The sequence below is a fragment of the Crocodylus siamensis genome, chromosome 2 (genome assembly GCF_052110815.1).
Source record: "Crocodylus siamensis isolate JL-2025a chromosome 2, ASM5211081v1, whole genome shotgun sequence".
NCBI classification, from domain to species: domain Eukaryota; kingdom Metazoa; phylum Chordata; order Crocodylia; family Crocodylidae; genus Crocodylus; species Crocodylus siamensis.
This window is the reverse complement of record NC_143396.1, coordinates 86,863,443-86,886,882: the sequence shown is the minus strand read 5'-3', so window position 1 is coordinate 86,886,882 and position 23,440 is coordinate 86,863,443. Positions and strand designations below refer to the sequence as shown.

The window sequence follows — 23,440 nt, the reverse complement described above, 5'->3', positions numbered from 1 at the left end:
GAAGATCTGGTACAAGTTTCTACCTGGGAAAAGTGTCATTGGTTTTAAACTATCCAAAGAGGAAGCAAGACTTTGCTTTTTGTTTTTTAATGTTCCTCCCCATAATGTATGTCGTAGACTACAACATTCAAAGCAGCTACAGAGGAATAGCCTCTGTTATTGTTTAATTTTGCAATGAATTCATACATGATGAAGTTTAGTATATAGAAATGTAATCTCCGTTATATAGAACATAGTGAGGACTTTGAGGTGAACCAGAAGGCCTTCTAGCACTGCTACCTCTGGGCTACTTTGAAAATCCCAATCAATACTTTTAAGATTTTTTTTGTAAATAATACTGATTATCTTTGTTTAGATTTCTGAAATTAAACACAAAAAAACAAAGAACTCATTCCCACATATAACCAAAACCCTTCACATAAAAACCATTACGTGTACTGCATAGGATAGAGGAAGTTTTAAAAACTTCTTATTCAAGAAACCACTTTAAATATGCACATGATAGTCCATAGCTATACAGGGTGGTTACAGATGTTAAAAAAACAAAATACAGAAACGGCACTTTACTTAAACTAGGTACACTCCTGCTCTGAGTCCAGTGCATGCTTGCAGATGTTAAAAAAACAAAACACAAAAAACCACGTTTTATCAAAAACAGCAGCATGTTAATTTGACTTGGCTCGCTCACCATCTGTATGGATTGGGCGCTTTAATGGGTGGGTTTTAGCGCTTTTATCTAATAACTGACTAAATCAGCTTTAGATAAAGCACCAAAAAGCCCTGCTGAAGTGCCCAATCTATACAGACGCTGCGGAGCCGGATTGAACTAATGTGCTGCTGCTTCTGGTAAAGTGAAGTTTTGGGGGTTTTTTGTTTGTTGTTTTTTTTTTTAATGGCTGCAAGCAGCCAGTTTTTAAATTTAAACTTTAAAGCCACTAGTTGAGAGTACATTGTCATTTTGGGGTATCTTAAAGTAAATATTGTCATTATTGTCACTAACCTGAAAACTACAATTATTCATATCTTATAGAACAGTGTGTATGTTATGAGTGAACTGACATTGTACATCATTAATCTCTCATCTTTTGTTTACCACAAGATAAATCAGTGTCTTGCTGCAATAGATGCATATTAAGTTTTGAAAATTGCTAGCACTTTTTTGCCTTTGGAAATTCTCTGTGGTCATATCAATTACTGAATAGTTATGGTCAACACTGAGATATTAATAGAAGCTGTCTTTGTCTAAAGTACCTTTCCTTTTAAGCTTCTCCTGTTTCTTTTTATTTAAAAACAAACTTTGAAAACTAAAATACACATCTGTGTAAACTTGGGCTTTGACAAATCTTGGGTATTAAATTATCAGAATAGTTTGTTACTTGGGGTTAATGCCCACATACAAAATGGAAATTTTCTTTTAGTTGCATGGATCTATTCATTAGGTCAAAGTAATTATGGGAAGAACTGATTAGAAAGATTATTGGCTTCAAGTGACCTGTTTCACAAGTGTCATAGAAATCAATACAAGCTTTTCTCTTGTTAAATTTTGAAAGAGATTATTAACTAACCCTTTACACATTTGAGTTTATGGTGTATCATTTTCTCAGTTAACTGTTAGCTCTGAGTTTTCTGTATAGTAAGCTTTTCATGGTGCGGCCTTAAGAACAGCTGTTTGCCATGAAAATAGATGCAGAGACCTTTTTGATTTCTGAATTAATCATGAAGCTGAATCTTTAGATGCTTTCAGCATTGATCTGAGAATATTTCTGTTTAAATATTAATGTTGTAACTAAATTTGTATGTTGAGTGCTGCACATGAGAGATGAATTCATTTAGGACAAGAATTACTTGCCAAGATAAAATATGAAATCCTTTCTTCAACCCTATCAGATGAAGAGAAAACATTGAAGTACCTTTGAATAAGACCGTTTAATATTATTTTTTCATATTTGAGTTTAGGAAGTAGGTTTATAAAGTGACATGCCATTTCATATTGCTCTTTGGAGAGGATAAGGAGGCTGGATATATTAAGTGATTGTTCTTGGCACACATGAGCACATACATACAATAATGTCCACCCTGTCTCTTTTTTACTTTGAAAAATGGCCTTCTTGCATACAGTACCTGCTTCCTGTTTGGACACCTACCATTTAAACTACTGCAAACTGATGAGCCCAGTTTGGCAGTGAAGAAAATTGGATTGTTGAGAGTGCTATGTTTATTCCTTTTCTCATTTTTAGGTGATGGAAATTGTTATTTTAGCCTTTTCCTTTGCCAGTCTTTCTTTGCTATATCCTGTAATAAGACTGCATGGCTTCCAGTCAGCCTGACATGCCCTCTGGTGTCTGCTCCAAATATTCTGGATCAGTAAAGGAAACTGCTAACATCCTTTCCAGGAACCTCTCGGATACACATACCCATTGGAAGTTTTCAAGATGTGGTCTTGCTCTAGTGACTTTTAAAGGAAAACGAGCTGCATTTCATACCCATCTTCCCCACAAAAGTTATTTTTCCAGTAGAACAAAAACCTTAACATCATTTAAATCAATGTACCAGTGTGCACCTTGGTGCACTCCTTGTTTTTGTAATATACTAATAAAAAGTACCATTTAAAACTGTTACTTGCAGATATTAAAATAACAGATTGACCTTTGATGCTGTCTGGGGTTGTCCTGACTGCATACTTCAGTGTAGTGTAAAAATGCCTCTTCTAACTCTGGTACTACTTTGGGTAAATTAGACCAAGCTGAGCTCTGTGCTACTGCAGCTACTCCACTTCCAGAACCTGAGCTAGCTTATTTTACAGCTAGCTTAGGTATCTCTGCATTACACTACAGTCTACAATGCAGACATACCCTCAGAATTGGTGTTTATGTGCAGTTCATGTCAGTGAATGATTAGTTGTGCTACTCAAAAAGCCAATTTGGCAATTAGACAGCTGGAGGCTAGGCTAGTGTTTTTGAGTTGTATTGTTTCATATCCTGAAGACATTCCATCTGTAAGTTAAGCACACAGTTAAACGTGCCTACTCCTCTGTTGTACTATAAATTACATGATTACAAGTGTGTAAATAATACTTGAATATATTGAAAATTTAGACTAGAAGTTAAGGGTATTGGATAGTATGAATGACCATGCTTGGCAAATAAATGGAGAAAGAAATTCATCCTCTAATTTACAATTTGCATAAAGCCTTTGTAATGTTTTTCATAGTAAATTGATAGTGATAGCCTAGAAATTGTAGCCTTCCAACCAGTCTGTCTTATACTGCCATGCTGTTCACCAAAACACAACTTACACAATGCACTATGGAAAGGCCTGTGTGGTTCAGATTGTGGCCTATTTTTCTTTACAGTCATGGGGTGAAATCCTTAATGTCAGTGGAATTTGCCATTGACTTAACTCCAAACTTTTCCTGTGATTCATATGGTGGGAGTAATTGACTTAAGAATTACGGGTGGGGAAAGGATACTATTTTCATTTGTGAGAGCAGACATTCTAGCAATGGTTGACTGCTTGTCAAGGCCCTGGTTTTTCGCCCTCCTTTCCAGGGGTCACTGGACACTGCATATATGAAACCCATTTATCCCCCAGAAAATAATGCCATGTGGTCTTGGTATCAGTAGAGCAGTTAAAAAAAAACAAAACAAAAAAACCCACAAAAAACCCAAAAACCTAAATCTTCCCTTTCACTCTTTATAATACTGAAGATGATTGTGAAGAGACCTTTCTGTGATATTCACTGAATACAGTAGAAAGACCGTTTTTGGGTCCTTTTTAATGCACCTCAAAAACTGCTTGGTCTTGGAAGCTCAGATTAAGGAAAAACATTGATTTCATGTTTGTAACTGTTGTTTGTTATTAAATAGATTATAGCAACCTTCTAACTCATCTAAAAGCTAATATCCTCTTATCTGGTACAGTTTTTCACATTTACAGTAGATTGGAAGGTGGATGGTTAAACAGTAATGTTTTATGGCAGGGCTGTCCAACTTCACGTGGTGGGGGTCACATGCCTCACATGGCTCACTGGTGTCAGGCTGCCTGGGACCCCTGCTGCCTCTGTGCAGTCCCCCTGCTGTCACCACCATGGGGGCAATTCCTCCTTGCTGCTGCTACTTGAGTAACTTGAGCCCCCCTGCTGCCAGCATCAAGTAGGAGGATATTTTCTGGCTCCCTTTCCTCCTCTTCCTTCCCCCTTCCAAAATCTGCTGCTACTGACCAGGTAGCACAAGTGCCTCCCCTTCTCCCTGTTGGTGTTGCCAGGCAGGTACCTAACTTACCAGGTGTCCCTCTGTGCTGTCCTACTCCAGAGACCCCAGCTGCCATCACAGCAGCCAAAGCAATGAGGGAACTGGCAGCTGGAGCCTGTGGGCCACACATTAACCCTTTGTGGGCTGGATGCAGTCAGCAGGCTGTCAGTATGAAAGCCCTGTTTTTATGCATGTTATCTTTATTAAGCTTTGTGATGGCATTAGACTGTACGGTGTGTTTAGGATGTGCTAGCCTTTTTACTAAGGGCCTGGCAGCTTTTTTGACAATATGATCATCCTGACTTCTTAAGTCTTTGGGTATCGCTACATTCCAGATAACTGACAATAATCATTAAATGTTGGTCAAAAGTGCCACTTCTTTTAACAGGATTCATATGCAATATGTTGACACCATATATGGCTAATTTAAAAAGTCTAGTATTAAGTCAAAAGGCCATTTAAAAATATTTTTCTCTGGTTTATAGAGCACAGTAACTCCATTGACTAAAGCAGAGTTATTCCTGTTGTGATTGTGAGAGATCTATTGCCTCATAGAGCAGCTTTGAGTTCTAGCTGCAGGAAGCAATACTTACCCTATACATCTAAACTTAAGGGTTTCATTAGCTGCAAAAGTCAGAGTCAATTATTTGCTCATGGTGATCACAGATAATTAAATTAGGACTGATAGCCCTGCTTTTTGTGATGCTGCTGCTTGTTTGTCTACCCATGATTTCAACTAGGGATGGGATTCAGCTCCAGAAAACCTGCCATCACAGGTTTTGATGTTGCTTCTGGTTCTTTGGTAACTTTTTAGCATTTGTCTCTAGCTTTAGGTTGTGAAACTACTTTAAAAGGTAATTGTTTTAAAAAATTATTTAGGAATCGCTGAGTTTTAGTTAGTATGCATCTCCAAATCTAGGGCTCTCATTTATGCTTACTTTCAGATAAATATTTATTGTTTTTAAAAAAGCTTAACATTTTCTGCCAAATAGGTTTAAAATTATCTTAAATCCACTCAGGCACTTATTACATTGAAGCTCAGTTTGTTACCATTATATGTTGTATCTACAATTGCAGGTGGTATGAAGCTAGAAAGCTGGGCAAAAAAATCATTTAACAAAATTCAGTCTTAGGATAACAAAAAGAACCAATAGTGAGCTGTGAAGCATTGTATGTTTTATGTTACTTTTGCTTGAGAGTTGAAACCTGTTGCTGTTATGACAGTGCATGTATTTAGTCTTGTATTTATCGGCGTGTTTGAATACAAGTTCAGTTTAGGTATTAATATCCATGTGAGCCATGATGCTTTTTGAGAAACTTGACCTTTTTTGTTTTCTGTGGAAATAATACATGATAACAATAAGATGATTTCCAGAAAGAACCAGGGAATTAGTAATGGGCAAATTCACCTGAGCCAACACATTCAGAACTGTAGTTTCCTACAGAATTGTGTAATAATCTGTTGAACTGCCCGGCTTTCTTCTGCTCTTAAAAAGGGTGCCATTTCTGGGGGTTACTAAAGTAAATATCTTGGAATATGAGATATTGACCTAGGTTCTGTTTTCACATGTGTATCATATACTGCCAAAAGAGGTTGAGCTTATGTCAATACTGCAGTAATTGAAGTCATCTATACGTAGTCCTAAAAGAGCAGAAGATTATGCTCATTTTTTCTTTGACAAGCTTATGACTTCCTTCTTGCTCCTCTTTGGATAGTTGCCCCAGTTCTTTTTAGCATAAGCGCTGTTGCTTACATGAAGGAGATTTTGAGAATCACAGCTATTATAGTTCCTGTGTCCCATATAGTACAGTATGATAAAAATGCACTTGACTGTGCTGCTTACTTCCAGAAACTCTGAAATGGACCCTTCTTTAGAGCACTGAGACCTGACTTGGGAGACAGTTTCAGACAGAGAATGTTTTCATGAGAAGCTTGGATTTCCTTGTAAACTGTGATAGGGAGGGCTTGGCAGGTGCTGTGGCATTAAATCAAGGGCTGCAGAAAAGCACCTTTATCTGAGATGACAGATCTGTTTGTGGGATTTATTAAATATTTGATCTTAAAATTGGATGATTAAAATGCATTTACCTCAAGGTACTATTAGAATGACGCAAACAATGTGTTGGCTGGATTTTTATTAATTTCCATGCTGTCTAAAGCAGATTTAAATTTGGTGGATATTCTGTGTACTCCCTTTGTGGTGCAACAGCAATGATTTGACATTTTCCCCACAACTATGAATTCTTGTATCTTTATACTTATAAATAAATAAGCATCTTTGCTGTACCATTCTGTCAGTTTCTATTATGTAGTCCTTATGTAAACAGCTGGTAGATCCTTCATTCTTTAGGATTAATTTAGTGTAAGTGCTTGATACCAGCGTGTTTAATGACGGCATCATTTACCATGGTCATAGAAAGATGCAAACACATAATTTTGGATGTCTTAGGCCCCTGGCAAATATCACATTAACCATGTGATTAATGTGTTAATTGCATGATAAATTATAACATGCCACGTGCGCAATGGGTTAATGACATGTTAAAAAAGGCAAACCATCCATATAGATGCTCTACATTAAATTTATCATGCATCAACTTGAATATATGGCAGCATGGTGCAGCTTTGAATTTGTCATTGCACAGGGTGCTCCCATTATGGGGCAGGAAGGTGCAGCTTTAACTTGCTGGTACCTGACTTGCCACATTTGGGTACCTCTAAAGCTGTGCCATGCAGCCTGATGCTGCCCACAGTGACTGACGCCAGGCTATACAATGTGAATGTAAAGGTCCAGGTATATAATGGAATCTGAGGAATTTTATCCTAGACTTTTGAAGTTGCACATCATGCCATGCTAGATCTTGAAGATATGGCATGACAGGATTCATGATTTTTTGGGGGGAGAGTCCAGGATAAAATTATTCAGATCCCATTGTATATTTAAGTTTGTCATGGCGCGGGGGCCTAGGAGCAGCCGTGATCTCTCCTGGTGCCCCCTACCATGCCAAGTTAGTGATCAAGCACCCTCATTCTCACCTGCCCACGTCTTTGATGTTATCTAATTTTATAATGGAGGCTGCCTTTTGTCCCTTTGGACACGGTGCTCTTGTTTATCCTGGCCCCTGTTCTGTATGGAGTGACCTGGTGCACCCCAGCCTTATGGGCTATGCGTGGCTCCTGCCTCCCCTTATACCATGCCCCAAGCCTCTCAGGTGTACCGGACGTTGTTGGGTCAAACTAACTATTGCCCGCACCCTTGCGGACGTCCTCCAGGCCCACCTCTCTCTGTGCTCGCCCCCTCCCCGGGGCTTCCTCTCTGCACTTGCCCCCTCTCTGGGGCTCGCGCTCACGCCCGCACTGGGGCCTTGCCACAATTGGGGTTAGGCGGCCTCGGCCTTACCTGGCCCCTAGACCCCTTTTCTGGGTCCTGTGCCCCACTGGGGGCTTCCCACAATTGGGCTCAGGTGGCCTTGGCCTTACCTGGCCCCTAGTCCACCAAACTCCCCTCTCAGGGTTGGGGTCGGTGTGCCCCCTGACTACTGTGCCCTCTCTGGCACTAGACTGCTGTGCCCTCTCTGGCACCAGGAACCCCCACGCTACTGGGGAACTCCTATGAGGCCTCCTCCAACCCCTTATAGCCTCACCCGGTCCTCCGGTTGTATAAAACTAAAAATAGAAAACTCAAGCCCCTGGGCTACAACATAAACTCTAAGCAACCTGTCTAACCCTTATTCAGCTCCCTACCAGGGCTTCCTCCACCTGGTATCCTTGACCAGAAGCTGCTCAGGCCACCCGGCTTCCCTACTCTGCTTGCTCCCACAGAGCTCCTTCTTCCTCAGCTGCCAGAGGGGAACTGCTTCCCTGGTCTCAGCCTGGATCACCTTTATAGATGTCAGGCCCTGCCCCCTCTTGGTCAGCTGACCAACTGTGGTTGCCCTGGCAACCGGCATCTGTATCTCTTCATAGGGGCAGGGCACCAGAGTGCCCCTGCGACAAAGTTCAGTGCACAAACAATTAAACCACTAAAATCTGCCAGTGGTCTCAAGTATGTTTTATTTAATAGTTTAAGTGTTCAGTTATTTTCCCAAGAGACTGATCTAGTGGATATAAATATTTGTCCCTCTGAAAATACAGATGCCTTTCTCCTTTTAGTCTCATAACCTAAAAAGTCACTCATCATGTATTTAACTATGAATGCTTTGTACAAACTAAGCATAAATGTTTCTAAACATGTTTTGTTCCTAATACTGACTTTCTTGTTTGAAATACAATGAAGGAAAAAATTAGAAATTAGTGTGGCATGCAGTATTGAATAATTGATCTTCTCCATAGTAAAATTCATTTGTTTCTATATTTTTATGTACAGAATATGTTGGGGTATTTTATTTTTAACAATTTGTGTGCATATCTAGGCCACTGAAAGTGAGGCTGGTGATATGGACCTGAGTGGGTTACCTGAGACAGCAGTGGATTCAGAAGATGATGATGATGAAGAAGACATTGAGAGGGCATCAGACCCTCTTATGAGCAGAGATATTGTTAGAGATTGCCTAGAAAAAGACCCAATAGACAGGACAGATGATGATATTGGTAAGTTTTTTATGAAACCTTGAAGAGGACAATAGAAAATCAAGTCTTAGACCATCTAATGCTATTTAATGTGTTTTAGCTGGCATTTTTCAATCCCAAAACTGAGTAGAGCACTCTTCTTTTAACAGCTGTGTGTGTGTGAAATAATTCAGTAAATTGTTTACAGCATCAATTGATTTTTGCAATTTACTTTTGAATGACTGGAATAAATAAGTATGGTAACAATAACAGATATGAAACTGGAAGTGTTAACAAAGGAACTTAGTTTAATTTTAAATTGGTACTCCACTAACATGTTAAGCATATTTTTTTTCTAATTAAATTTATAATAATACAAAGTGCTATTAACCTAAAATAGAATTTTTTTGTAAGAGAAGCAGGTATTCATGTGTTTATGTGTAGCACAGGGTTATAAACATAGCAAGTTGTGCTCTCTTTCTTTATGAGTATACTTAGACTTAATTTACCTCAATCTGTTAGATTCCTTGTTTAGTATATATTTTATTCCACATAAATGAAAAAGAAAGGAAAAAAAAGGAAAGTAAATGTTGGGGTATTCATGGATACTTAAAGTGCTATCCTGTTGCAACTAAAAGTGCAGTTGCACATTATGCTTAAACCATAGTAAGTGCACTTAAAATGTGAGTATCTGCATATTAAATCTAATTTGTGGTAAATGCTTTCTGAGGGTCTCAAAGTTATGCCACATCAGATGCGGGTTAATTCTGGACCGTGATGCCTAGCTTATGTTCGGGTAACTTCAGTCTGATCAATGGAAATAAAATGAGCTATTTGGAGTCCTCCACCATGGGCTAAGTGCAGACATCTGAGGAAGCTAGGGGGAGGTTAGATTGTGTTTAGTGACCACCTGATCTAAGGTGAGTTGGGATGAGGGAAGGCTAATGGGGGGAGAGTTGGAGGGACAGGGGGGCAAGTAGGCTTGGGGGGATCAGGGGTCCACAGGAGCAATCAGGGCGGTGGGGAGGCAGGCAACATCCATGGGAGCAATGGGGGGGGAAGCATCTGGTGTCTGTGGGAGGATTAGCAGGCAAGTGGGATCCACAGGATAGATCAGTGGAGGGGAGGCGGGATCTTTGGGAGTGATTGGGAGGTAGACAGGGTCTATGGGGGTGCTGATGAAGTCTGGGAGAGTTTGATGGGATCAGGAGGGCTTGTAGGGTCTGCAGGAGGGGGACCAGAAGCTATTTTTGCCCCCCTACCTCCCAAGGGAACTTTAAACCCCCATCCTGCAGTGGTGACTGCTGATCAGTCTGACACCTGGAGTGGCTTGCAGGGTGGGGGTTGGAGGGACTTGGCTGGTTAATGGGGGTGGGGTGGGGTGGGGTGCCGTGCCACTAGGGTTGTACAAAAAATGAAGTCTTGGGACTGGGACCAATGGTTGGGCTTTCTCAGCCTTGGGGCTGTGCAGGTAACTTTACTGAAGTTCCATGCACCAGTTTAACCAGATCAATTAAATTTGAGTGTACATTGATCCAGGACTATTTTAGACTAGGTTCCACCACTTTTAGACCATTCTGCGTGTGTGGAACTTCTGTACTGTTATGGATTTAGATTGATTTCTGAGCACTGATACCATATCTAAGTGTAAGGGCTGCACCTGGATGAACAAAGTTAGACAGCATGGGCATTTTTAACGTGATTTAACATCCTCCCCAAATGCCATGCATTACTCAGCTCCCTGTGCCTCCCTACAAAGAGCAAGAATTGAACCTCTGTGTCCTGGCTCTTAGTTGCACCCCTGCTCACTAGCCCCCCTGTTCATCAGCAAGTCAGAAATGTGCTGGCAAGAAACGGTACTAATCCTTAACATGTGACTGCTCATGGCACATTCTATGTTTTACATTCCACAACTTTAGTATGGTTTAAATATAACGTGCAAGTTCACTGTCTTAGAGACTAGCTTGTAATTTGACATCAGGACCTGTGTGTGACAAAAATTTCTGCAGACTGAAAAGGGGAGGTTAAAAGCCTTGGATTAATTCACTGTCTACAGCAATATAAACAGTGAAGAAAACGCTATGGATTGTAATACTGTTGTGTTTCAAGTTAAAAACAGGATTTCCATGTGTTTGTGTATTTTTTATTAATGAAGCATGGTTTTTATTTGAATGCCATTGAACCTTACAGCCTGTGTATTGATGAGCATCTACTCAGGTTTTAAAAGGCATGTCAATATATATGCTAATGTAAAAAAAGCAGCAAGTTCCAAATGGAGGTTTCCACTCATCCCCATTCTGAATCTTTGATTGCTTTTTAACTTTTGTAGCAAAATAAGTTTTGTGATCATTAAGCCTCCAACTCATTTTGGGATGTGAAAATCAGTGGGTAGTTCTTTTTTGGCTTGTATTTCATCACCAGTAATGCAGAAAATATCTTGACTCTTAGACCACACAGTGGTGTTACATTTCTACTGGGAGAACTACCTTTCTCCTGGTAGATATGACAAAATTAACATTTTGTGTTCAGTGTCCCCCGGGGGGGGGGGGAGGCGGAACATGCCCTTTCCATGAGAAGATATTGCAGGGAATAAGACTGGAATATCTCCTTTGCGAGAGAGTTCTCCTCATAAGAACAAATTCTTGAGTGCTCCCCCTGACCCCAGTCTGAGAGCAGTGTTAACTGCCCTATACTAGGGACTATGCACTGCTGCTCCCCTCTCCAGACTGGCCTGGAAGGAGAGTGGGGCAGTGCTTTCTGCCTCCCCCCCACCCACACCAGTGAATAAAGAACAAGCTGAGGACTTTACCTCTTGTTACTTCTGCTCCCAGGAGGACTGTGGGCAACAGATTTGAAATGCTGTGTGGTGGAGCTGTAAAAACTAAACTGAGAAGTAGTGGCTGTGGATCTGCCTTTTTTGTAAAGTCTGTTCAGTGTAATAACTTAATATATTTTAAATGTGACTACTTATATAGCTTTATTTTAGTGCTTATATTCTTTTTAGTTTGGATCTAAGCTGTAGCCAGCTTCAGTATAGGACATTGATACCAAAATATATTTATTTTTCATTTTAAAATATATTTTATGTCCATTAAAAGAGCCCAATATGGTTTTAATTACTGCAGTGGCTCTATGCAGTCATTGAGAATCCATTGAATATATTCAAAGCACTTGGTTACATTACAGTTCTTTCATTATGCTGGCTTTTATTGGTAGATTTTCTATTGATGATATAACAAGCCAGTCTGTGCCTACAAAATACCCTGTAATTACAGAAGACCTCTGTACATTATTTGTCAGTATACAGAGAGGATTGTGCAGTGTTTTAATTTAACCCTAAGGCATCTATCTTTCTGAAGAGCTGTCTTTACTGAGCTTTGTTTTTTTGACATGTATAACTCAGTGGGCTTTTTTATCCTTCAGAACAACTATTGGAATTCATGCATCAATTGCCTGCTTTTGCCAACATGACTATGTCAGTGAGGAGAGAACTCTGTGCTGTGATGGTATTTGCAGTTGTGGAGAGAGCAGGAACCATAGTACTAAATGATGGGGAAGAGGTCAGTGGAACGTATTTGAACTTGCTCTTTAGCAAATATCACGGAATCTGGAGACGCATCTAACAAGAATAAAAGATTCCTTTCTAATAGCTTAAATGTAGCACTGAGCAAGCAAATAACTTGTATGCTTGCTCTCTGTTGCTTTGTATTGTGTTGACTTGTATTCAGTTATAAATTGTTTTCTATTTTGTTAAAGCACCCAGAAGTTATTAAGGTCACGAGCTGAGCCCCACTGTGGGGCTGTTTGTAAGTAACCCACTAGTACAGGGGTGGGCAATTATTTTGGGCAGAGGGCTGTTTACTGAGTTTTGGCAAGCCATTGAGGGCTGCATGACAGGCAGCCAAGGGCAGATAATTATTAATTTTCTAAATTTTTTAGGGGCCCCGCGGGCAAGATAGAATGGCCTGGCGGGCTGCGTTTTTGCCCACCCCTGCACTAGAAGATGGGTTTCCCCACTCGTTCAACCTGAGGATTAAAAAGCAGCCTAGCATGATACTATCCATATGACTTTCTTATGGAAACTGGTATGCCTTAATCATGGATTGTCCAATATACAAATACAGTTCTTGTCCATCTGCTATGATTTCAAGCTTACTTTAATATTTTATATAGAACCATTTTTCTCCATTGTGATAGACATTTTTAAACATTCTGAACTTACTTATTAAAGGCTAAATATTACATCTCCATCAAAATGAAGTAGTCTTCCTCCTTTCTTATTAATTAAAAAAAAATTCTCAGAAAAAAGAAAAAAAAATAATTGCCACACAAGAATATTACGTGACTTAGTCTCAGGTGGCTGTTCTTTTCATTTACCTTGCACTGATTAATTTTGTAGCTGGATTCCTGGTCAGTTATTTTGAATGGCTCTGTAGAAGTGACATATCCTGATGGAAGAACAGAAATACTGTGTATGGGAAACAGTTTTGGTGTTTCTCCTACTCTAGACAAGGAATACATGAAGGGAGTGATGCGAACCAAAGTGGATGACTGCCAGGTAAAGCATTTTGCTCAGCATGCGTCTGCAAATCACAGTTACAAATGTATGGACTGCTATCACTACAAGTGTACCTGTCTTATTATGGGAAAAAAAGCTCTTGGGATTGTGCTTTTAGGTTTATTACACAGTAATTTTAACCAGGATATTTTCTCCCCAATGTATATTAAAAAAAATATCAGTCTACCTTATCTTTAAATGAATGCATAGATAACATTTGCACTTGATTGGGATGACATTTTTAGCACATTTCTAAGAGGTTCATTGATCAAGGTGAAATACAGTAGAGTGGTCCTATTAGTACAGTATTCTGGAGATGTGACACTGTTATGTAAAGGCATTGGAGGGATAAGGACTACATTTATTTTGAACTACATTAAAGAACAGATATCTAACCTTTTATTTTTCCCCTCAAAGACAGCGCATCTCAAAGATGCTGTGTCTTAGGATGAATCATGGGAAAAAGGTGGAGGGAAGGAGCAGGATATTATCACTTATCAGTACCCTTATGTTTTGCTAATAATCCTAATGACAAATTCTGCTTCTTTAAAAATTACAGTTCATTCTTCATTAATTGTATTCTTATGTTTTCAATGATAAGGTTCAAATAATTTTTTCATATCAGATATCTCGATGATCTCCCGAGGTCCCTTCCAGCCCTAATGTCTATGAAATCTATGATATGAAAAAAGTACAGAATAGATGCAATCTGATATTTCTAAGAGCAAAATATAGGGAGTAGTCACATTACTTGAATCATCCAAGTGGAATAGTAGTGCCATTTAGTGTGTGTGTAGCATTTTTTATTACTTCTGTTCCAGTTGTAAATTAATTTCAGTTAAACAGTAATTTAATTTTTCATAATGGCAACAGCTTTCTTTAAAATGCTGTGTGATGGCAAAGGGAAACTCAGTTGTTTTATCTAAGGAATATTAATTTCTTTGTAACCTAAATTAATATGTTAATGTTAAAGTTCTCTTAATGGTTGACTTAATATATCTGTTCCAAGAATATAAAGTGAAAATTAGCTTATTGAGCTCCAGAAAGGACCAAAACCATGGTGTTGCCATGAAGAATATTTCTGAATTATCTTTTTCTGGGGATCAGCAAATCGGGAAATACAATATATGAAAAATTCTGTGCCAATATTAAGTCACCTTGAATTCAATCATCTTAAGTCTTGACGCTCTTCTAAACCAAAAATCAGTGAGGAATTTATCACCATTTTTTGTTTAATGGTTTATTCTAGTTGAACTTATGGAAAGGTAAATTTGATCCACTAAGGTTGAGAAGTTAGTCACCTGCCATAAAAAATAAAGTACATGTATTGTAAATCCAGACAGCCTTTTTAAAGATTCTGTATCTTTTAATATCTCTGCTTGATGATGCTTTTCAGTTTGTATGCATAGCCCAGCAAGATTATTGCCGCATCCTCAATCAAGTGGAAAAGAACATGCAGAAGGTAGAGGAGGAGGGAGAGATTGTTATGGTGAAGGAGCACAGAGAGCTGGATCGCACTGGAACGAGGAAGGGTCACATTGTCATCAAGGTAAAAAAACAAAACATTCCATCCGCCCAGACGCTCTGTTGATTCATAGAGAACCTTCATTGATGAGCAAGGGCACAGATAATTAATGTATATGTTTTTAGTTTTTATATTTAAAATTAGATGCAAAGCAAAGAATTGCTAACTTTTGAGAATTTTTGTATTTTACCAAAGTTTATTAACCTTCTTATTGGTGATCATTTGTATGTCTTCAGTTTATTATGTAGGAGACCTGTAACTAGATAGGCTTAGAAATAATGCACTGTATTTAGTGCATCATACTTGTGTGAGGCAAATAAGGAGATATTTATGTACATTAATTACTAATCCTTTATTTGTTATAGGGAACAGCTGAAAGGCTCACAATGCATTTGGTAGAAGAGCACTCTGTGGTGGATCCAACATTTATAGAGGATTTCCTGTTGACCTACCGGACCTTTCTTTCCAGCCCAATGGATGTGGGCAAGAAGTTGTTGGAGTGGTTCAATGACCCTAGCCTCAGGGACAAGGTTTGGGGGAAAAATTTACTATCTGAAACTGACTTATCACTTGCATTAAAATATAAACTATTAAGAACTTGTATTCTGGCTCAGTTTTTGAGAATCAGAGACTTGTCAGCTGTCTGGCTGGAGATCTGTTAGGCAAACAAGTGGTTTTCGTTTCTTTTAATCACTTAATGCCACTCCATTTTTTTTTCTCTGTAAGGTAGAGGCAAAAGGACTTATTTGATCACATTCAAGCACTCATGCTTGAATTAACTCCAATACGTAAAATGCTTAGGTAATAGAAGTACGAATTAGCTTTCTAAAAGACTCTAACATTTCAATTTAATATATAATTCTGTGATAGTTTAGGGGTTAAGTTTGTGACAGTTCCTTATTTTCTGTGCACAACAATGGTTAAAGCAATTTGGTAAACACTTTCTACTAATAATTATTTTCTTAAAGGTAAATTTAAAGGAAAAAATAAACACCAGGCTGATTCTTGGTTCACTTTGCACAGTGCTAAAGACAGGAGCCTCTATTTAGAGGTAATGGTGTGACATGAGAATCAGGGCTAACATATCCCGTTGTTGACAGGATGTGTGGCAGTGTCTGTTAAAGTTATATAGCACTTTACCTTATAAAACCCTGACTTTAGTTTGCTTATACCTTTCCCAATTGATAGGGTTGAAGTTGCCTGTGTTGGTTTTAGGCTGAAGCTTTTGCAAATTTATATCCATTTCTGCAAATTAGTTAAAAGAAATATTGCTTAATTCACAAGTGTTCAAAATGTGACTAGTTAGCCTGCCTTTCAACAAACATCTATTGTTGTAGCTCTTAACTTTAGAATTTTGCTGATGGGTATGTTTGTGGTGTTGTTGTTCAACGTACTATCCCTGTGAAAATCTGTATTTGTGCATGCAATTATTCCATAACATGTCAGATACTAAACTAGTTTATCCCTGAATAAAAATGGTGGATCAGCCCTGAAATTATCCCATGATAGTTTTAACATGTGGGTAGATAACACATCACAATTTTTCAGTCTGTCAGCATATAACTTTTTCTGTGACGTGTCCTACTTGCATGTCAGTAATTCGCAGCCTCTGTGGTCATGTTGATAATGAAACCTATATCACTGTAGTTTCTTTCAGTACTAGTCTTTCTCTATGTAAAAAGCATCTTTGCTTTTCTCTTGTTCTTATTCTTTACCTTTTTTCTCTTAGTTTTCTCTTACTTATAAGAGGAAGGTTGATTTTTTTTTTTCAGTTACAGAAATCCTAGTTATTTCTTCTGTAATCTTATATTTTAAAATTTAAATGGCTTATAATAAACAAATAGAAATCAATTTAATAGAAAGCCCCTTATTACATATTATACAATGACATTTTATAACACAATTTCAATTTTGGCCTGGAAACTTGTCCATTCTTATCTAATAATTAATATACTGCTACTATATGAAGTCTAACACTCCAAGCAGAAAATTTAAGGAGCACCTGAATTACAAAAGTGTCCAAGTAATAATCCTTATGTACAATAGCTTTAAAATAAAAAATACAATTAAACCTTTGATTCTTTGACTATGTAAGTTTAGTGAACATTTTATTTTACTACTTACGAATACTGGGTTTTGTTCACTCGAAACTTTAGTGTGTTATATATACAACATTTCAGGAAATGTTGAAGTAATATTGGCGCATCTGACTTATTTGAAAAATAAATCTCAGAAAACAAGAATAAAATTCTATCCTACCCTACCTCATTGTGCTTAGGAGTTTCAGCACATTATGTACAATTATCTAAACTTTAGTAACTCCTAAAATAGCTCAAAAGCCTAAAATAGTTAATTAGTTTCAATGTTATGAATTTGAGCAATTACTCTAATTCTGCTTGCTTTTCAAGATGAATAGGGACCTACTTGGAAGCTTTTTAATCTGTGGATCCTTAACATAATAAACCATACAGCTCCAACTCATGTTAAGGCCTATTTGTAGATGCTTCTAATCTTAGATCCTTGTCACAAAAGACTACAATGGCTCTAGTTATTGTGCAAATGCGTGAGAGTATCATTTTTTTATCGTTATATAATTAGAATCAGTCGAGGGTTTTCTTAATGAGCAGTGGTTCTTGGCGATGCTAGTCTTTTTTTTTTTCATCTTTTTTGTTTTAAGTAACATGTTTTGCTAACATAAAGGTAGGGGAGTCACATTTTTGAGATAACACATTTGTGTCGGAGAAGGAACAAATCTAACATTAGGTTTTTTGTTTCATTTTAATAATATAAAACTTCTCAATAGATTTAGAACCAAATTTAGTTCAGCAGGAAAAACTACTGAAACGTCATAGGACAAGTTCATGGCAAAGTAGAAGGTTAGAGCAGTAATACAAATTTTCAGAAGTGGAGATTTTGCTCAAAATGTTGCCAGATGATAAAATATTATTAACCAGGGTGCTTTTCATTTGAAGTTTTTAGAGATGCACTGATACATCAGTTGGATATCAGATCAGTATTGATCCAACCAGTTTTCATAGTTTCATAGTTTCTAGGGTTGGCAGGGACCTGAGGAGATCATCTAGTCCGACCCCCTCCCATGGCAGGAAAGAGTACTGGGGTCAAACGACCCCAGCAAGGTGTACATCTAGCCTCCTCTTAAAGACCCCCAGGGTAGGAGCCAGCACCACTTTTCTTGGAAGTTGGTTCCATATCCTAGCCACCCTGACCGTGAAGTAATGCCTCCTGATATCTAGCCTAAATCTACCCTCTGCCAGCTTGTGACCGTTATTCCTGGTCACCCCTTGTTGTGCTCGGGGGAACAGGGTCTCCCCCAATGCCTGCTGGTCCCGTCTGACTAGTTTGTAACAGGCCACTAGATCCCCCCTCAGCCTTCTCTTGTGGAGGCTGAACAGGTTCAGGTCCCGTAGCCTCTCCTCGTAGGGCCTGCCCTGCTGCACCCTGATCATGTGAGTGGCCCTTTCTTTATATCGGATATCATACATATCAGCATACATATCAGATATCAGCAGGGGCTGCGCGGGGCTCTTCTCAGCTGGGGCTGGGCTTGGAGCAGGCGCTGGGAATATGCTGCATCCACCCCAACCTTTGCTGACACTGCGAGCCACCCAGTGTAGCCATGGCTCTTCCTGGTGCATAGATAGAGCAGTGGCAAAATTTAGGGTGGGTGCGGCATCCTCCCAGTGTCACTGGTGCCCACTCCAAGTCCAGCCCCTGCCAAGAGGAGACCCACACAGTCCCTGCTGCAGCCTGTCCCACACAGATATGGGGGGGCAAATGTCCTCCCTGTGCCCACCTGGGGTGCAGGCAGCAGTGGGAGCTGCCCCCGCCATGAGCTGTGGCTCCACCCCGCTACCCTGCCTGGGCAGCACCTGCCCCTGTTCCCTCTCTCACCATGGAGGACATGGATCTTGCCCCCTTCTTGCTCCCCCCCACACACACCCCTTCCCTTCCTCCTCCTTTTCCACCACACTAGACTTACCAGCTGGAGGTGGCTGTATCAGAAATCAAATTGGTATTGGCCGATATGCCTCTTTAGATATCAGCTATCAGTATTGGCCCCCAAAATCTCTATCAGTGCACCCCTACAAGTTTTGTAATTTGAAAGGGAACAAGAGCATCTTTTTAAAGCTGCTAATCCAAATCAGTGTCCAGAAAGTAAAGAAAGAAAGAAAAACCCTGATCTAAAGGAAAGAATTGGGAATAAATGTATTATTCTATAAGAACTGTTTTAATTTCTGCTTTTATTTAAAGAACTATTGTGTAATTAGAGGCAACCTTTTAGTGGGGTTACAGCTTGTAAGATATGTTATTAAAGAACCTAAAATAAGCAGTTCAAAATCTTTTTCTTTTCTAAAGTTGTAGTTCTCTTACCAAAGACATATAGTGCATTCTTAAACAATTGTCACAACTGTAAGTTTATATAGCACGGCACAATTTCCTGGTAATGTATAGTCAGGGTCTGCAGTGACTTAAATGTTCTAGTCCTGCAAAAGCCATATTATACTCAAACAGGTTTTGTTAACTAATATTATTTTGAAAACTATGGCTTTTGTTGGATTATTTATTACTGATTGTTATATCTCCTTGGTGACAGACTGTGGTAAAGTGTCAGTGAGGTTGGCCTTGGACAAAAATTTTTACATTTAATAAGTGAAATATATGGAAACTGAAATTTAATCTTTTAACAGGATTTGGAAGCAGAATTGATCTCTGGTTATAGCAGAAGATGTTTATGTTGTTAATTTATTTGCAGGTTACACGGGTAGTGTTGTTGTGGGTCAATAATCACTTCAATGATTTTGAAGGAGATCCAGCTATGACGCAATTTTTAGAGGAGTTTGAGAACAATTTGGAAAGGGAGGTAAGAATAATGGTTTTTCTTAGGGGGAAAAAGTTTGTGTGGGAAGCAGTCAAATTATTGTACATCCAATTCATTATTATGCTACTTTTTTTCCCTTGCAGAAAATGGGTGGACATCTGAGGCTGTTAAATATTGCATGTGCTGCTAAAGCTAAACGAAGATTGATAACATTAACAAAGCCATCTCGAGAAGCCTCTTTACCTTTTATCTTGCTGGGGGGTTCAGAAAAGGGATTTGGAATCTTTGTTGACAGTGTGGATTTTGGTAGCAAAGCCACAGAAGCAGGCTTAAAGCGTGGTGACCAGGTACTTTTGTTTTTATAGTTCCTCGAGTTAATTTTTAAAACAATGTTAAGAAATTTTTTTCTCCCCCCACAAGTGTTGTAACATATATAACAAATTAAATATAGTATATGATGTCATAGCATGTAATGAGATAAATATTCTAAAGTTCTAATGATGAAAATTTTTCTTGCCTACATTTTTAGATATTGGAGGTGAATGGTCAAAACTTTGAAAACATTCAACTGTCAAAAGCCATGGAGATTCTTAGGAACAATACTCATTTATCTATCACTGTGAAAACCAACTTATTTGGTCGGTTTGTGTTTTTCTTTTACTTTGTTTTATTCTAGTAATCCTACATTCAGTGTTTCTGATTAAAATAATTTTCCAGTTATAATAAATCTTTTTTGCTGTTCACAGTAACTCAAATTTGCCAAATAATTATTTCTGTCTACTACAAATTATTTATTATACATTATGTATGCAGAGGTAGTAAATGTTTAATGTAAATTACTGAAAAAATTAGACATATTTTAGGTCAATATACTTTACAGTTAGAATGCAATAATTGTTATATCACATTAAGTAGTTTTATTTTCATTTTTACATCTAATGTATATAAATATTGAATATTGATATGAGAAACGGTCAAAAAAACCTTATTATTTAGTCTTGCAAAGATAAAACTGAGAGGAGATTCATAACAGGTTTCAAATACCATAAGGATGGTTATATAGAAGGTGGTGGTAAAATGTTCTCTTTGGCTTCAGGGGAAAAGAAAAGAAAAGGTGGTCTTAAATTGCAGCAAAAGAAATTTTGGTTGGCTGTTAGGAAGAGCACTTACCACAAGAGTTCCAAGACAGATGTGTACAATTCTTTACTTGAAGCTATCATCCCCATTTGTCAGTGAATCATTAATAACATCTCTTCATCAGCTAGTTTTTTAACCACTTATATGTCCACCTTATGGGGATTTACATCTAGGTCAGATTTCCCTAGTTTGTTAATAAGTGTTATGTGGCACAATGTCAAAAGGTCCTATTAAAGTCAAAATCTATTGCATCAACTGCTTTCCCCTTATTCACTAAGTTATGTTGTCATAAAAGGAAAGTAGCTTGGTTTGACACAATACCTTAACATATCCTTGTTGCCTGTTTATCACCTTATTTTTTAGGTGCTTATAAATTAATTTCTTTCAGAATCTTTTAGGGGATTGAAGTTGGGCTGTCTACTCTATACTTTTCTGGGTATTTATTTTCATCCCTGAAACCACCTTTTTGTTGTTGTAAAAATAGATACTTTGCCCTTTTCCAGTCCTTTGGGACTTCCCTTCTTTCACTCTTTCATCTTAAGAGTTCTCAGAAACAATCATTAATGGTTACAAAACTCCCTTACTAGTCTTTAAGTAACCTAGTTTGAATGTCACTTGGCTCTGTTGACTTGAATTCATTCCCTACATATTCTTTAACTGCTCTTTCCCTGTTCTTAATTGTGGTCCTATCTCCATGTTAAAAATAATTACAAATCTGGTTTTGGTTAACTTTTTCTGTGAAATGAAACAAAAAAACATTTAATACTTCTGCTTTTTCTTTCTTATACATTCTTTGCTCTCTTCCTCCGTTAAGTAGTAGGCTTTATATTTAACATTTACTTCTAATGCATTGAATGACAGGCAAGATTTTTTTGTGATTATCCTTTTTGGATCATCTAAATAGTTGGAAGAGCTGTTAGACTCAGGTTTCAGGCATCAGGTTACCCTCCTCAGGACTGAGAAACTAGCTAACATAGGTTGAGCAAAAGAGCAAAGAAGAGACTCCATATAAATGAAAGCAGTTTGGTTGGAGAAGTGGAGAACAGCTGCAAACTAGGAGTGAAGACTTGTTATCGGGAGCCTTAGTGGCTAAGTGTAGGCAGTCAAAAAGCCTAAGGCTGAATTGATTCAAACTTTGTGTAGATTGAACCGATAAGAAAGTGAACAGACATTTACTTTTGATTCTGCAAATACAGCCACACACCTGTGGTGGCTCAGGCTAAAAGCTGGGGGGGGGGAAAGGGCTAGAGTATGCCTTCCCTTCCCTTTGGCAGTGGCCGGAAGGCTAGAGAGAAGCCCTCCAAGGCTTTCCTCCTCTCCCTACTTAAACTGGGAGGGAGAGGAGGGAGGACATGGCCAGGCTCTGGCAGGCTCCCTGAGTATGATGGGAGGTGGAGCGAGTTAAACCCCACTTTGGCCTGCATGGACTCCAGCCAGGGTATGCTGGTGGGTGGGGGAATGGGCGCCTGCCAGGCATTTCCCCTGCTTCCTGCTGGACTAGGGGTGGGGGGGGAGGAGGGAGGCATGCCCAGGCTGGCATATTGAGGTAGAGGAGAGGGGAGGGATGTTTAAACCCCTTCCCTGCCCACACAGGACTCCAACGAGGGTCTGCCTGGCAGGGGAAGAGCAGCCCTGTCAGGCTTTTACCGTGCTCAAGCAGGTCAGACACTGGCCTAGGTTGACATGCTGAGGCAGAGGGGACGGGTGTTTAAACTTCTTCCCCTGCCCACACAGGACTTCAGCCAGGATCTGCCTGGCAGGGGTGGAGCAGGCTTTTACTCAGCTCCCTGCTCAAGCGGGGGTTGTGGCCAGACACCAGCCCAGGTCAGCATGCTGAACGGAGAAGAGAGCGGGGTTTAAATCCCCTCCCCCACCTACACAGGACCCCAACTGGGCTCTACTTGGCAGGGGTCCTGCCTGTCTTTCCCCACTCGCTGCTCCAGCGGCTGGCATAAGAGAGGAGGGAGGGGCATTTAAACTCCCTCCCCTTCCTGCACAGGACCCCGGACACAGTTTGCTTGGCAGGTAGCACAGCCCAGGGCTGCAGAGCATCCTGTGATGCTGGAGGACTGAGAGTTAACTTGCACCAGGAAGAGATCTAGGGCAGAGGTTCCATAAACTGGTTTGACCTAAATCAGTTCAGTCGGATAGTACATCTGACCAGGTTTGTTAAACCAGTTTTGGCCATTTTGAAAGCAGTTTAAGTGCACTGAACTTCTGTTCTGTTACAGGTTTAAGCCAGTTTCTGATCACTAAAATCAGTTTTTGTAACTTCTGTCTATAGCATACAAGACAAAAGTAGTGCAGTAGACTAAGCAATCTGATTAGTGAGAAGAGGGAGAGGGTTCAAGATGGAAGAGGATAACGATTACTTGTCAAGTGGAGGTAGATTTAGTAGCAGTATTTATTAGTGGTAATAAGCCTTAACGCCTCTGTCTGTATTAAGTCCAGAAATTTTGCTTTTCGGTAGAATTTTTGCTCCTGGGGTATCTTTTTAGTTTTTTTGGTACACTGTGTATGAGATATACCAGGTTCTGTGATATACATGCATCACATCTATTAATTCTGATGTTCTTGTTGT

General features: G+C 39.1%; 1 protein-coding gene across 15 annotated transcripts in view; it reads left to right on the top strand.

Moving 5' to 3' along the window:
• The window catches only part of RAPGEF2 (Rap guanine nucleotide exchange factor 2), a 309,133-nt gene that overhangs the window by 247,235 nt on the left and 38,458 nt on the right, over nucleotides 1–23,440 (top strand). For all 15 annotated transcript variants that reach the window (XM_090036273.1, XM_090036269.1, XM_090036271.1 and 12 more), the window contains 8 exons: nucleotides 8,664–8,841; nucleotides 12,223–12,359; nucleotides 13,199–13,357; nucleotides 14,754–14,906; nucleotides 15,248–15,412; nucleotides 19,657–19,764; nucleotides 19,866–20,069; nucleotides 20,252–20,360. In XM_090036273.1, the coding sequence (XP_089892399.1) occupies nucleotides 8,664–8,841; nucleotides 12,223–12,359; nucleotides 13,199–13,357; nucleotides 14,754–14,906; nucleotides 15,248–15,412; nucleotides 19,657–19,764; nucleotides 19,866–20,069; nucleotides 20,252–20,360 (1,213 nt within the window). The remainder of the gene's footprint in view (nucleotides 1–8,663; nucleotides 8,842–12,222; nucleotides 12,360–13,198; nucleotides 13,358–14,753; nucleotides 14,907–15,247; nucleotides 15,413–19,656; nucleotides 19,765–19,865; nucleotides 20,070–20,251; nucleotides 20,361–23,440) is intronic.